This window comes from Monodelphis domestica, chromosome 7, assembly GCF_027887165.1.
Source record: "Monodelphis domestica isolate mMonDom1 chromosome 7, mMonDom1.pri, whole genome shotgun sequence".
Classification (NCBI taxonomy): Eukaryota; Metazoa; Chordata; class Mammalia; order Didelphimorphia; family Didelphidae; genus Monodelphis; species Monodelphis domestica.
The window spans coordinates 273,311,440-273,327,214 of NC_077233.1; the positions used below are offsets into that span (position 1 = coordinate 273,311,440).

Genomic DNA, 15,775 nt, shown 5'->3' on the forward strand with positions numbered 1-15,775 from the left:
ACACACACCTCTAAGTCTCCCAATCCTAAAATAAGAAATCAAAAACTTTCACTAGAACCCATCAGGCTCTTTAACCAGTCTTCTGTATTTCTTCTTCTCAAAACAAATGTGCCACTCCCTTCTTGTCTCCATGCATTGACTCTCCTTCAGGATGATAATGCACTCTTCAATCAGTCAATAAACATTTATTAAGCACCTATTGGGTGTAGGCACTATGCTTAGATCTCAGTTTGCAGCAGGAGGCAAAAGCCAGACAGACCCTCCTCTTAAGGAGCCTCCAATCCAATCTCATCTCTGTCTCTTAGAGTCCCTAATTTCCTTCAAATCTCAGCTCAGACACTATGTTCTACAAGAAGCCAGAGTTAAAGACTCATTTTTGTTTTTGTATCTCCAGCATCTCATCTAACATGTGACTAACACATAGTATGTGTTTAATAATTGCTTATTGATTGATTCATCGCACATTTCATTACTTTTCCTCCAAATGCCCCCCAAAAGGGAAATACATTATATTACTTTTTGAGCACTCCTCAATATCTTTTTTTAAATGTATTATTGATTAAATTTTTTCAACTAACAAGCATTATCTTCTTTCTCTTCCACTTTCCCTTCTCATTCTTTCCTTCTCCTCTCCATCACGCACCTTGAAGAAGAAAAAAAAAAGAAAGCAAAACTTTTGTAACAAATATTCATAGTTAAACCTAACATTCTCCACAGTGGACATATCCCCAAATGGATGTTTCCTTATTGAGTTTATCCTCTGGCTCTCAGATGTTGGGTAGCATTCTTTAGCACTGATCCTCTAGAATGGTGGTTGATCGTTGCATTATTCAGAGTGTTTACAATGTTGTTATTACATAAATTGTTTCCCTGGTTCTGCCTACTTCACTTTGTATCAACTGATGCAGTTCTTCCCAGGTTCCTCTGAAACTCTCTCCTTCATCATTGCTTATGGCACAGTAATGCATTTATATACCATGCTTTGTTCAACCACTACCCAACTAATGGACATCCCTTAGTTTCCAGTTCTTTAATTCCACAAAAAATGGCGATAAATAATTTTGGGGGGCATTTGGATTCTTTACTTCTTTTTTTATCTCTTTGGGGCATAGTTCTAGTAGTGCTATCATTCAGCCAAAGGGTATACATACCTAATAATAATAGCTAACATTTATATAATGTTTACTATCTCCCAGATACTGTGCTAATACACTTTATTGATATTATTATCTCGTTTGATTCTCACGACAACCCTAGGAGAAAGATACTATTATTATCATCTCCATTTTATAGATGAGGAAACCAGGGTAAATAGAGGTTAAGTGACTTACCCAGGGTCACAAAGCTAGTACATGTCTGAGGTCAAATTTGAACTCTAAGGTCCCTAACTCCAGGCCTGGTGTTCTACCCACTATGCCATTTAGCTACATGTGTTTATAACATTGGAGGAGAGGGATAGTTCCAAGCTAGCACTATATGAATGTGCTCTTAGTTTTATGTTGTATTTAAAGTGTTTTTAAGTGGCTTGTTCATATTCATATTTGATTTATCTAGATTTGTAGAAAGTGACAAAAGTCGGCTGTTAGCTGTTTAAGGTCAATAGACCCTTTTATGTAGTTCCTATAGTATTTGGACACTGATATATAATATTTTAAGGTCCCAAGGACCTGCGGTGTCATTGATTTAGGTATTTTGCTTAGCAAAACAGATTGCAATTCTTTCCCAATTTACGAGCTGGTCTTCACATTTTCTGAGGACCAAAACTGGTCACTCTGCAGCCAATCTGATGATGAGCATCTTTGGACTTACCTACTTTGGTTCTTGGACAAGAATACACACAACTCATTGCCGTGCCCATGTACAAAGTCTTTTCAAAGCTTGCCAGGACTTGAATTTGGCTAGGCTATCCTCTGAGAATCCAGGGTCACCTCCTAGCATAATGCAGCATCTACAAAAGTCTTGTCCACCACTAGATAGCTCTTCAAATACAACGACCCAGTTTTAATCCCAAAGCTAACGCAAGCAAATGTTGAGCACGTAACCTAACTGAGCCTTGTTCTCCTCATCTGTAAAAAAGGAAGGATAATTCCTGCACTAGACTGTGTTTATAATGGATAGGGATACCAGCTGCAAAATAAACAAATGGGAGTTCAAATGCTATCTCTGACACATACTAATAATGCAACCCTGAACAAGTCCTTTAACCTCTATCTCAGTTGCCTTAGGCAACTCTAAGATTATAAATTGTGGTAGAAGGAGTTTTCTCACCTGGAGTCCCATATAATGGTAAAACTGTAGCTCTGTCTTACCAATAAAAAGAAGGTCTTTCACAGAGCTGTTGAGGAGCAAATATAATGACTATAAATCACTTTGCAAACCTTAATGTGACATATAAATGTCAATAATTATTGGTGAATGTTAAACTTACACAAAAAGTTCTTTGTAATGGTGGGAACTGGACTTTCAGTAACACAAAGGTACTTGTTCTTTGGAAAGTAATGTAGGCATCCTTTTCAATGACTGCTTCAGGGACAGTCCATATTCCTTTGCTAGAGCACCTTTGGAGTTTGGGAGAATCCTATGAGCTTTTCCTATGCTGTTTTTATACTCTCCTTTGCTCTTTACACAAAAGCCCTTGTCATAACCATTTACTCTAAAAAAGGTTAGTTCAATAAGACTCTTTCCAACACCCATCGCTATTGGTTCTTTGGTCAGAGAGACAATTACTGTCTTTCCTTTCTATTTAAAAAAATTTCTTAAATGTCCCAACCCTTAACCATACTGGTGGACTACGGTGTGCCCAACTTAATGGTAAGACCAAATTTGGAAGCAAAGATTATGATTTCCAAGATCAAATGACTGTATTTTGTACCAATAGTTCCAGGCTTTTAAAAGTTCACGTATTTGTGTCTTAATCATGCCTCGCTGTTGCCAAAGTCATTGAAAGATGGGTTGTTTTAGCAACACGAGGTTTTGGCCATAGGGTCTTCCTCTCAAGGGGAACTTCTCCATGTGGATTTGAGTTTCACTATATTCTTTACACTTTGTAACTAGAGTCAAGATACTCATTAGCAAGTTGTCCTTTTCCCCCTCTTTATTGAGGAAAAACATTTCTCTGTTCCCTTTGTCAAATTATTTAAGAGAAGAGTGTAAATTGAATCCATTTATCTTGACATGAGCTATTGGAGCAGACTGTTTATACAAGTGTAAGAAATTGTAATGTAGAAATATTTGGTCTAGTCTGTGAGGAAAAGGTTTCTCAAATGTTCCCCTCCCCCCTTTTAATAATGTCTGCCTTTGGTATATTAGTTAAAATGTAGACAAAGTATATTTCTAACAAGTTCTGATTTATTTTCATAGTTATTTAACAGTGAGCAGGGCAGTTGTTAATGTGTGTCAGTAGAATTTTTTGTACACATCTACATACTGGTAGATGGAATTTGTTTACACAGATTTTATATATATATATATATGTATATATATATATGGCTGTTTTTTGTGTATCGTGCAAGTTGTTGAGCAAAAGGAATCAAGGATTTGAAAATAATTATGAAATAAAGTTATTGTTGACATATAGCTATAATATACTTTCTTACTTTTCACTGAAACCTTCATTCTTTGTCTGTCAGTTGGTGGACGAGTAAGCCGGGAGTTAAATTATACGCGTCAGAAGATTGGGGAAGAGTCTATGTTTAATCCTCAGCTCATGATCCAGACACCGCAAGAAGACGGTGCCAATGTACTTACAGTAGAGGCACTCAGACAGCACCTTGACTCTGCATTACAGGCCAGCAGGGTACATGTATATATGTATAACAGGTAAGTGAAGAAGGAAAGAACTGATTTATATCTTAGCAGATAAAACTGGAATGTATATGATTCGGAGAATGTATATTGTTAAGAATGGCATGGTGGACAGGGCGTTGGACATAGAATTGGAATGACACAGGTTCAAATCCCACATCTGAAGCTATTAGCTAGTCAAGTTATCCATTAAGTTATAGACTGGTTGCAATATAAATTGAAGTAGGAGGTTTTATAACCTAGTGTTTTCCACACTGAGTAAATTACTATTTTGCAGGATTTAAAGAAAGTTGTTTATGAACATAATCTAGATGATTTAGAACTTTGAGATAGCTTCCAAATGGAGCCAGATCTTTGAAAGTTGTTGTGTCCAAGTAGGCATCTTTGGAGGGTATTGTGTTTACTCTTGGGATGTTACCATTATTCAAACCTTCTTGAAACTCCTCATTTGGAATTGCCTTCAGAGTTAGTTTATGTGCCAGACAATCCTTTTATATTGTCAGTCCTGCCTGACACAAAGCAAAATGGGTTAAACCATTATCTGATGAAATCAGACCTATAAACCAAGAATTAGATTAAAAGAAAATATACTTTAAAATGGCACTATATGATGACATAAGTAAAATAAATATTTTGTGCAAGTAATTGAAATTTATGAAGTTTGGGGAAAATATGGAGAGTTCATTAAAATTAGGCTTTTTTCTCCAAGTTGTTGAAACTGGCTATTTATACAGTACAGCTTCAATCATTTAGAGAAGTATAATAAGAGCATTGATATCCCCTTTATTCAGGAATTCAAGTACATTATGACAAAAATGGGAAACAAATATCACTTTCTTAATTTAAAAGGTAGAAAGAAAAGTAAAATAAAATTGAGCAACTTATCCAGGTTCTATAAGAATGGAACTAGCTAGGGTGTTTGGAGTGGAGCAAGAATTAAATGACATACTGGAAAGGGCACTAAAATATGAATCATAGTTCTGTCAGTATATGACCTTGAGCAAGTGGCTTAACCATTCCTCTACCTCAATTTCCTAATATATAAAGTGGACATCATATTGTCTGCCTTAACATAAGACTGAAATAAAATAATATTCATGGGAGAGATTTTTAAAAATAAAGTAAAATTTTAAGTGTCAGATATTTCAGTGAATATTGCTATTAGATAATGTGCTATAATAAATCTGACTCCAGTAGAAAACATATACTTGTTAGATTGCTGAAAGTTCTGCCTAACAACATTGTAGCTGAAGATGCAGATTCTACAAAAGAATTAGCTAAATGTTAATTTTAAGAATTGGTTCAGAAGACCTTTTAAGAAAAGAGGTGATCTAATAATGATGAGGCAAAGAAAACATTTATGAAGTGCCTGCTATGTGCAAGACACTGTCCTAGGTGCTGGAGATGCAATGCCAAAAGCAACAATGTCCCTACTCTCAAAGCACTCACATTCTACTGGGATCTACCATGTATGGCTTTCTTTCTAAGTAAAGAAACCCATATTTAACCTGTAAACATGCTTGTTGTCTTATATGCCTTTTGGTAGCAAGAAGAAAAGTCACTTCTCATTATCCAAAACAGTGGGGAACCTCTAGGAAAGAATATGGTATTCTACTTGCTTCAGGTTCTATAGCCTAGAGCCATGTTAGTGAACCTATGTCTAGCATGCCAAAAGGAGCTGCTCCCTTCTCCCTCTCCACAAGTGCCTGAGGACATTTCTTAAATGACCCACCCTTCTACCCAGCAGTGCAGTGGGAACACTTCCTCCCTCCCCTGTCTGGGGGTAAGGCAAGGGGCTCACATGTGGCATGAGGTTTGCAGTTTGGGCACTCAGTCTCTAAAAGGTTTGCCATCACTGGCCTAGAGTCTCAAATAGAGATGGAAGGAACCAGATGGTTTATAGCTTCTGAAATATAAATATAATGGCTCTAAAGATGCATTTACCCTAAGGCAAACATAGTCATGCTCTTCAGAAAATCTAATGAAGATTCCACCAATCAGCAAATAATTATTGAACAGTAATAATATAGTCAAAGACATTGTTGAACACTGTAAAGAATAGAAAGAAATAGGAGCTATGGCTTTTTTATCTTTTAATATTCTTGGAGAGATGGCATGTAGCATGATATAACTTAATAAATGTTTATAAATAATAATAATATTGTTCGAAAAAATGATCACCTTCAGCTGAGAATATGTCAAAAAGGATTTATTCTGAGCTTTCAAGAATAAGTAGAGTTTAAATGTGATAATGAAGGCAGAATAATATAATGACCAGAGAGCTGGCCTCAGAGCCTGAAGGACTTGAGGTCAAGTCCTACCTTTGACACATACTGACTGTTTGACCCTGGGCAAGGGATAATTTCTCAGTAATCTAGACAAATCTCTGAGATTTCCAACTGGAGAAAAGGTGTAGATCTGCATGGGCAGAGGAAATTTCCTCAAGAGGGAGTTCCTGATAATGGTGAATTCACAGGTCAAGTTTCAGGCATTATAGAACCAGATTGGTGGATCTAAAATGTATGAAATCAGTCTGTTAGTCTGTCACTGAAAGTGTGTTTTAAAAAACAAGAAAATACAGTTTGAAAGCCACCAACTAGTAGAGTATATTTAAGTTCTCATATCTGTGATTAAAATCTTTAAAGTGTTGAATACTTAAATATTTTATATAAATATGAATATATATACACAAAAATCCTCAAATTCCCTGCAAATTCTTGATTTGTGGGTATTCAAAGGAATTGGGTTGACTTACATCACTAAACAAACTAATAGTATAAACAGGATTATACGAGTATATTTAAGAAAACAAACTTTTCTAGTACTTTGGCAACATAATTTATACCCCCAAAATGCTTTCTAGTAAAGCAGTCCCACTAGATTCAGTTTGACTTTGTTAAGGTTGGTGTGCTAGAAGAGAAAGAAAACCACACAAAACAATTCTATTTCCATTAAATAGTCCATAACCGAATTTTCACTTCATTTGCTAGAATAGAAAAAACATATTTATCTTTGCTTTTATGTTTACAGGCAGTGGAAATTGGAACACTTATGTTACAAATCAGGAGAACTTATTACAGAAACAGGTTATATGGATCAGGTATATTTCCTGCTTGTTTATAAAATTTCCTTCCACTTCTCTTAAGAATTATGTGCTTTTGGGGTGTGTTAATTTAAATATATGATATATTCTTGATTGATTTTGACAGATAATAGAATACCTTTATCCTTGTTTAATCATCACACCTTTGGACTGCTTCTGGGAAGGGGCAAAGTTACAATCAGGGACAGCATATCTACTGTAAGTGTATCATTTTGTCTTACATTCTGATGTCTGGTTTTGGAATGCTATCATTGCTTTTTCGTCATCTTATTATATATTCCTTAGAGTGAGCTATAAAATATTTCAAGATTCTCTGCGCATTTTAAAAATTGAGAGTATGAAAAGAAAAGAAAATAGTTTCTTTCAGTCTTTCCAGAAAAGTCTTTAGGCATCAATAAGTTTCATTTACTTTTTCCAATCTATTTAAATGCAAATAAAATGCAAATCATTGGGATTTATCGTTGTTTTATCCTGACTTAGTTCTTCCAAAATTTTATAATTTTACTTATTGGGAAAAATTATGTTGAAGCTATTCATTTTGTTAGCAAGATTCCTTTCTTTCAGTATAATTGTGAATGAATATCGGTATTCTTTATTGTTGAATTAAACCTTTGAGTTTTCTTAGTAAAAAGTTAATCCCTTGTTTGGATCATTAATGAAATTTTTTAAAATGGTATCTTTGGAAGCTGGAGTAGAGGGTGTTCCACAGTTTAGCAGTTTGATATTGTATATGCTGCATCTTTCAAAGAGTTATTGTTAATCTGTGTAGACATTTTCAGTTAATTATGCAAGAGTTAGTGTTTGAGTTATTGTTTCTGTCCTAGCTTGCATGTCTCTGTAAAAGCAATTTGCAATGGCCATCTCCTAACCTTTAGTGTACAGTTTTAGATGGGAAATAAGGGGTTTTGTGTTTTCTGGTTGGGAGATTCCGAATAATGACTTAAGCCTGGCTAAGCAGATACAGTGTGGTTTGAACCACAAAACAGGCAGCCAAAAGCCTTTCTGGTCTGTCAACACCACAAATTCAAAAGTGAGTGTGGGGGAGAAGTGGCACTGATAGTGGGGATGGCAGGCCTGGGGGGAGGGCATTGTTATTTGGTGGATTGCCAGGCTGTCAGGGAGTTGGAATAACTAGGAGATCATTTAAGGAAATAAAGATCAAATATTTTGCTGTATAACATTTGCAGAACATCTATAAAACTGATGTTAATTGCATCTTGTGAAATGCGGCATTTGGGCTCTCCTCTTTGGAAGCGTACATTGGGGAATTTCTGTTCATTTTTCTAAAAAATGTATTGACTGCATTGTTTTAGCAAGAAAAGGTTCCTTTATTGAGGTTATAAATTCCTGGCTTGGAGTCTTCATTCATAAAGCATTTTCATTAGTGAGTGTTAGGGTCAACTAGCTAAAAATTCATAAGGAAGTATAATGCAAACACTTATTCTTTTGTATGTTTAGTTCTCCAAAATGTAATATTACTGAAAGAACCTATACGATAATTCGGAGTAGTTTAAATTGGATTTTTTCAAAGTGTTTTTCATTGTCTTTTCCTTAATTTCTTTTACAGAGGTAAACCTCCTTTGCAATGGACAAACTTTGACCCCTTGGAATTCCTGGAAGAGTTAAAGAAAATAAACTATCAAGTGGACAGCTGGGAGGAAATGCTGAATAAAGCAGAGGTTGGTCATGGTTATATGGATCGACCCTGCCTCAATCCTGCTGATCCCGACTGTCCAGTTACAGCCCCAAACAAAAATTCAACCAGAGTAAGTTTGCTTATTGCCTCATTTAAAATGGGACAAGGGAGAGAGGAAATTCTTTGTTTCTAATCAACCTTAATTCCTTTTTACCACGTCTACCATGGAAATGATCCTTATTCTTGATTTTCTCTGAAATTTTGCTACAAGATTTGCCACACACCTCTCTCGTTGGACTCGTTATTAATGTCTCCTCTGTAAGAGGTTCTTAATTCACTAGATTTCAACATGGCATGTGACCTGCCTACTAATTCACACAATTATGTGGCTGCCTTTTATTTTAGCCTCTTGATGTGGCCCTTGTTTTGAATGGTGGATGTCATGGATTATCCAAAAAGTACATGCATTGGCAGGAGGAATTGATTGTGGGTGGTACAGTCAAGAACAGCACTGGAAAACTCGTCAGGTAATGCATCACAAAAAGTAAAATCAAAATCTTCCCTTTGTTCCTCTAACTTGGGAGCCCTTTGATCCTGGCATTGACAAGTGGATGCTTTTTTTAATCTTTGTCTTTTGTATTGGTTCTAAGGCAGAAGAGTGGTTAAGGGCTAGACTATGGGCGTTCAGTGACTTGCTCAAGGTCACACAACTAGGAAGTGTCTGAGGTCACATTTGAACCCAGAACATTCTGTCTCTCGACCTGGCTCTCAATTCCCTGATCCACCAATCTGTCTTAAGTGTATGTTTATCAAATTTATAACTGTTGTGCTAACTAGCAGTCTATAGAATATAGTAATATTCTATATTCTAGTATTAGTAATATCTAGTAATAATAGAATATAGTAAAAGTCTATAGTAATAGAATAATAGGGATTGATATATAAAATAAATAAGCCAGACCAGTCTGAATGTACCTTACATGGTCTTTTGAAAGGATGAAAGGTATTGCCATCAAATCCAGTGTTCTAGATATTCAAGGTTATTGAATATTGAAATTGGGGTGTGTTGGCTCCTGCCTGTAGTCTCTTCTGCTGGAAGGTTGAGACTGGTAGATCAATTGAATTTGGGAGTTCTGTAGGTACAGTAGAGCTATAGGCAGCTGGGTGGCTCAGTGGATGGAGAAGCTGGGAGTTCTGTAGGTACAGTAGAGCTATAGGCAGCTGGGTGGCTCAATGGATGGAGAATCTAGGAGTTCTGTAGGTACAGTAGAACTATAGACAGCTGGGTGGCTTGATGGATGGAGAATCTAGGAGTTCTGTAGGTACAATAGAGCTACAGACAGCTGGGTGGCTCAATGGATGGAGAATCTGGGAGTTCTGTAGGTACAGTAGAACTATAGACAGCTGGGTGGCTTGATGGATGGAGAATCTAGGAGTTCTGTAGGTACAATAGAGCTACAGACAGCTGGGTGGCTCAATGGATGGAGAATCTGGGAGTTCTGTAGGTACAATAGAGCTATAGAAAGCTGGGTGGCTTGATTGATGGAGGATTTGGGAGTTCTGTAGGTACAGTAGAGCTACAGACAGCTGGGTGGCTCGATGGATGGAGGATTTGGGAGTTCTGTAGGTACAATAGAGCTACAGACAGCTGGGTGGCTCAATGGATGGAGAATCTGGGAGTTCTGTAGGTACAGTAGAGCTATAGGCAGCTGGGTGGCTAAATGGATGGAGGATATGGAAGTTCTGTAGGTACAGTAGATCTACAGACAGCTAGGTGGCTCAATAGATGGAGGATTTGGGAGTTCTGTAGGTACAGTAGAGCTACAGACAGCTGGATGGCTTGATAGATGGAGGATTTGGGAGTTCTGTAGGTACAGTGGAACTATAGACAGCTGGGTGGCTCAATGGGTAGAGTTTTGAGCCTGAAGTCAGGAAGACCCGAGTTAAAATCCAGGCTCAGACACTTAGTCTTTGTGGACCCCTGGGCAAATTACTTAACCTCTATTTGCTTTAATCCACTGGAGAAGGAACTGGCAAACCACTCCAGTATCTTCGCTAAGAAAACTTTCGGAAGTATGGCCCATGGGGTCCCTTAGAATCGGACACAACTCCACCACCCCAGAGCTATAACGCGATAGGATGCCGTACCCAGTCTGGTACCCGCGTGCTGCCCCACAAAGAAGCATGGAGACCACAGGCTCCCTAAGGAGGGGCAAAGGGACCCAGATCAGAAATGGAGCCAGGTCCGCGTTTCTGTGCCTATCAGCAATGGGGCCAGGTATGAATGGCCGCTCTACTTCCAGCCTGATTGAGAAAGGGAGGTTCAGATTTCAAACAAAGAAAAGAATATCGAAATCACTGTAATCTTTTTGTGACCGGCTTGCTTTAGAAAACAATCGGAAAGAAAGGCTTAAGAATCCAGTGAGAAGAAACAAAGGACATCGTTGGTGTGTCATAGCTTATATTTAAAAAACAAACCAACAACTTTGTTCAAGCTAATTCAGATGCCCTAAAATACAGCCTTATAACGTGCCCCAAGAGATCCTTGTCAAGCGTCTGGCATTTCTCCCCTGAGGAAAGCCAAAGTCTGGGGCCCCTGGATGAGCGACTCTACATTGTTACACAGGAACTTCTCTTCTCCCCTTCCTGTTTTATAGAACAGAAACCAAGAAAAGGAAATCCACTATTAATTTCATATTTACGCTTATCTCTCTAAAGCGTGTGTAAGGCTACACCTTTCCTATGGCCCATCAGTCTGCATCCTAAGTGACTAAATAGGATAATTACTCAGGTTCACTTGTAATGGGAACACGTGCTCTAGAAAAGAAAAGAATTCCTGTAAGCTAGTCGGAGGCCCTCATTCGGGATTTGATGCCATGAAAATCGCTTCCTGGAACTGTTTATTTTATGCCTCTTCCTCCCTCCCCCACCTTCTGTTACAGTGCTCAGGCTTTACAGACTATGTTTCAACTAATGACTCCCAAGCAAATGTATGAACACTTCAAGGGCTATGAATATGTTTCCCATATCAATTGGAACGAAGACAAGGCAGCAGCCATTCTGGAGGCCTGGCAGAGAATGTATGTGGAGGTAAATGACAAAGACCCCCAGAAAGTCTCTGAGAAGCCGTGCCTTTAAACTAGGTTTGGTATTAAAAATCGCACCCAGTTCACCGTTTCCACAAAAGATGTTATAATTTGTCCTGATCAAACTTGACCCCAAAGAAGCAGCAGAAAAGGTACCTCCCTCCCTCCCTGTCTTTGCCTCGGGTATGCCACAATGCTTATTACTGCCACTCTCATTGGATGGATTATTTCATTTTAATAAAGGGCTTCCTTCCTGCTTTCCTTCTTTTTTCTTCCTTTTCACTCCTTTCTTTCTTCTTTTTTTCCTCCTTCCTTTTTTTATTTTTCATTTCTTTCTTTCTTCCTTTTTTATTTCTTTCTTCATTTCTTTTCTTGCTTTCCTTCCCTTCCTTCTCTTCCTTCTTGTCTGCCTGCCTTTTTTTTTTAAACCCTTGCCTCCTGTCTTAGAATCAATCCTAAGTATTGCTTCCAAGGTAGAAGAGCAGTAAGGACTAGGAAATTGGGGTGATGTGACTTGTCCGTTGTCACAAAGCTAGGAAGTCGCTGAGATCAGACTTGAACCCAGGACCTCCCATTTCTAGGCCTGGCCCTGAATCTACTGAGCCACATAGTTGCCCCTTGCCTTCTTTTTAAAAAGGGATAGCTCTAAGAGAAGCTGAAGGATACTCTAAAAGTATAGGTGATGTAAAAACAAAAAGGTAACAATAATCTTCTTTTTAAAAACTTGAATTTAATTTAAATTTAAATATATATAAATATATATATAAAAATTAAAAATATAAAATTAAAATTAAAAAAATTAAAGCATTTTTGGATAAAATTTGATAAAATTCATTGGTGGATGCAGTTCATTTTTTACTGTAATATTATGGAGAATTTGATGACTTTATTAAATACTCCTAGTCTTTTCAATGAAAAGACTGAATGCTTAGATCCCAAAGATTAAAATTAAAAAAAAATTAAACCTCATTTCTAGTTGTCATTATCTAAAATGTTTTTTTGAGTGACCAAATGTGAACTGTAGATCCAAAACATAGCACTGTATAAAGGCACTTGGTCAGTTAGAAAAGGTGTCTGGAAAACATTAGCAAGGCATCAAAATCTGCTCACAGCTGCAGTCCCATTGGTGAGGTCATGTGACATTATTTGGCCTTTGTTTCCCAAGCAGTGACCTCGACTGAGCTGCTTCTGACCTTTTAAAAGTGGCTAGCCAATGAAGAGGGGGAGGAGTGCCCTTAAGAATTTGTTGTTTTGTATTAGGGGCAAAAATTGATATGGCCACAGATCAACCATAGTGTTAGGAGAAAAAAAGGAACGGTATATAACTTGGGAGTAGGTAACAGTTTTTTTAACTTAAAAAAAAATCAGTCATTTTGAATGAATGAGAGTAAAAATGACAATTAAAAAAAAAAAAGCTCTGGATTTGGAGCCAGACAGCCTCAGTTCCATTCTTAACCCTGCTATATACTCCCTGGGTGACCATACAAAGAGGAGCACAAGTACACAGTCACTTTTCCTACCTCTGTGCCTCATAATCCTCATCTAGAAAGTGTGAGGGTTAGACTAGCTGACATACCAGATCATTTCCACTTCTAAGCCTACAATTCTATGAACTGCAATGATTTCTCCAGAAATTACCTATCTAAATTTAATCAGCAATTGTCTTCATCATTCTAAAATCAAATCATTTAATGAGTTGGACTAGACGGCCACTACAAGTCACTTCCAGCTCCCAAATCCTGTGATTCTATGATGCTAGATTATTCCTGCTTTTGGGGCATTTTTACCCTATTATGTACAGTTTCCTTTTCTTTCATTTTTATTGTCATGCAAAACACACTTCCAACACTGGCCATTATTATAATAGCAAAGTGATAGAGAATCCAAATCCCAAAATAAAATTGTAAATACACTGATGTCAAAGATGACTCCAACAGCTCCATTTCTTTTTCTTTTAATGCTTTAGAAAGAAAAAAAAAAGTCTCAAGAAAGTCTGTGCTTTTGAATCCCAACTTGAATATATCATTTCATTTGATATTTATAATTTGGGTTTTTTTTTTCCTTTCCACAGGTGGTTCATCAGAGTGTTGCACAAAACTCTACCCAGAAGGTGCTTTCTTTTACTACGACGACTCTGGATGACATCCTGAAATCCTTCTCAGATGTCAGTGTCATCCGAGTTGCTAGTGGCTACTTACTAATGGTAAAAAAGGATTTCATTCTGTTGATCCTTCCTACTCCCATACCAATTTGTGGTTAACACTAACTTCCCAGCTTTGTAATGATGTTTAAGTTAAAAATAAAACAGGAACCCTTGCAATTTGGCTATCTTTGATTTTCGAATATCGTTAGTTTTTTTGTGTATTCTCTATAATGCCATCTACATCTACATAGATAGCTGATATGGGGTCAGAATTGGGAAAACTTTTGAATCTTTATATATTCTAATATTTGGCTTTTGTTTTGTGTTATTTTTCTTCTTCTTTTCTTCTTTCCCCCAATTCCCCTCTATTCCTTCCCACCCCAACCCTCATTGCTCTGCTTACAGCTCGCCTATGCCTGTTTAACTATGCTTCGGTGGGACTGTGCCAAGTCCCAGGGTGCTGTGGGACTGGCTGGCGTCCTGTTGGTTGCACTGTCAGTAGCTGCAGGATTGGGCCTGTGCTCATTGATTGGAATTTCCTTTAATGCTGCAACAACTCAGGTACTCAAGGAGCCATTCATCTGACATTCATGTGCACCAACCCTCCCGATCCCCCCTTTCCAGGGTTTGAATTAACCAACCATCTTCATTTCCTAGAGCAAAGGACTTTGGATTCTCTTCCACTAGGACATGTACCCATTAGCTTTGTTTGTAGAGTTGTCCACTCCAGCAAGGTCTAGAACTTAGTGAATAAGTGTTTTCAGTGAGTTTTAAGAAGAGGGAGGAATTGTCAATATAGATGTTGACTTTGGTTCTTTGGATCTCTTTCTACCCCTTCTCGCTTTAGAGCTCTCAAAGCTTAGGATTTCATGCAGTTCTGTGTTCAAGGTTGAGTTATACAAGCACTCCTTGAAAGGGTCATTTCAAAGGAGCTTTAGAATAAAATTAGAGCCTTCATTTTGGACACCTTTTAGAGGACACTTGAAGAGTTCTTCTAGGTAGCTGCGTAACAGCAGGTCATCAGTACAATAATACAATTGTCATTTTACTCTTTTTGCATAGGTTTTGCCTTTTCTTGCTCTTGGAGTCGGTGTGGATGATGTTTTCCTCTTGGCACATGCATTCAGCGAAACAGGGCAGAATAAAAGAATCCCTTTTGAGGTAATGGAAAAACATGGGGGAAGAATGAAAGGGAGCCAGTGGCAAACACAAACATACCTTATAGCAAGAATTATAGTCCCTTTCTTCTTAGTTCATTTTTTGGGGGTGATAAATCTTACAATCCAATTCCAGGATCAGAAGAATTGGCTTGGAGCATTAAAAGAGTTGCTTGTATAGAAGAAAGAAGGGGATTTACCCCAACATTGGCTAAATAACATTTATTTTAAATGAGGTAAAATTTAAAAAGACTCACAAGAATTCCTGGAAGCCTATTTGTCTTAGGTCCAAATTACTTTTCTCTTGGCATAGCTTTTCTTTTTAAATAGGAATATGAATTTAATTTTTGAATCAGATTATCTTTCTAAATATTATATCTTTTACAAAGCAACTTGTAGCTGCCTTTTTAAAAATTTTCTGAAAACTAAATTCACTGCATTCCCTTTTGTTCAGCAGCTTAAGAGTCTGGTCACTACAGATTCAACTTTTTTGTACTTTTATGTAAAAAGTAAATAGAGATTGAAGTAAGAGAGAACATTTCCCAATTTCTGAATAAAGGCTAAATCCTTGTGTGGTCTCCTGGCTTATTGCAACATGCTTTTCAAAAGTATATGCAATGCTAGCACTCAAGAAGATAAATAGTTTGATGATGAAGTCAATGCATGCCAGTTTTGTTGTCTGAAAAGAATTGAAAACAGCAGTGAATTGATTCAGTGCATATCCTCATTAATAAAATAAACATTTTTTTCATGTCAGCATTAACTGAAACTTCAATTCTACAGCCATGCTGAGTCTTTTTGTTAACCTTTAAAAATGATTATATGATGTTCATTTAACAATTTAAA

The 15,775-nt window shown here is 37.2% G+C and overlaps 1 protein-coding gene across 2 annotated transcripts in view; it reads left to right on the forward strand.

Moving 5' to 3' along the window:
* PTCH1 (patched 1) overlaps nt 1–15,775 on the forward strand; it is a 90,800-nt gene that overhangs the window by 34,679 nt on the left and 40,346 nt on the right. For both annotated transcript variants that reach the window (XM_007497928.3, XM_001368333.5), the window contains exons 3-11: nt 3,630–3,819; nt 6,835–6,904; nt 7,014–7,105; nt 8,475–8,673; nt 8,949–9,070; nt 11,486–11,633; nt 13,701–13,832; nt 14,178–14,333; nt 14,835–14,933. In XM_007497928.3, coding sequence (XP_007497990.1) covers nt 3,630–3,819; nt 6,835–6,904; nt 7,014–7,105; nt 8,475–8,673; nt 8,949–9,070; nt 11,486–11,633; nt 13,701–13,832; nt 14,178–14,333; nt 14,835–14,933 — 1,208 coding nt within the window. The remainder of the gene's footprint in view (nt 1–3,629; nt 3,820–6,834; nt 6,905–7,013; nt 7,106–8,474; nt 8,674–8,948; nt 9,071–11,485; nt 11,634–13,700; nt 13,833–14,177; nt 14,334–14,834; nt 14,934–15,775) is intronic.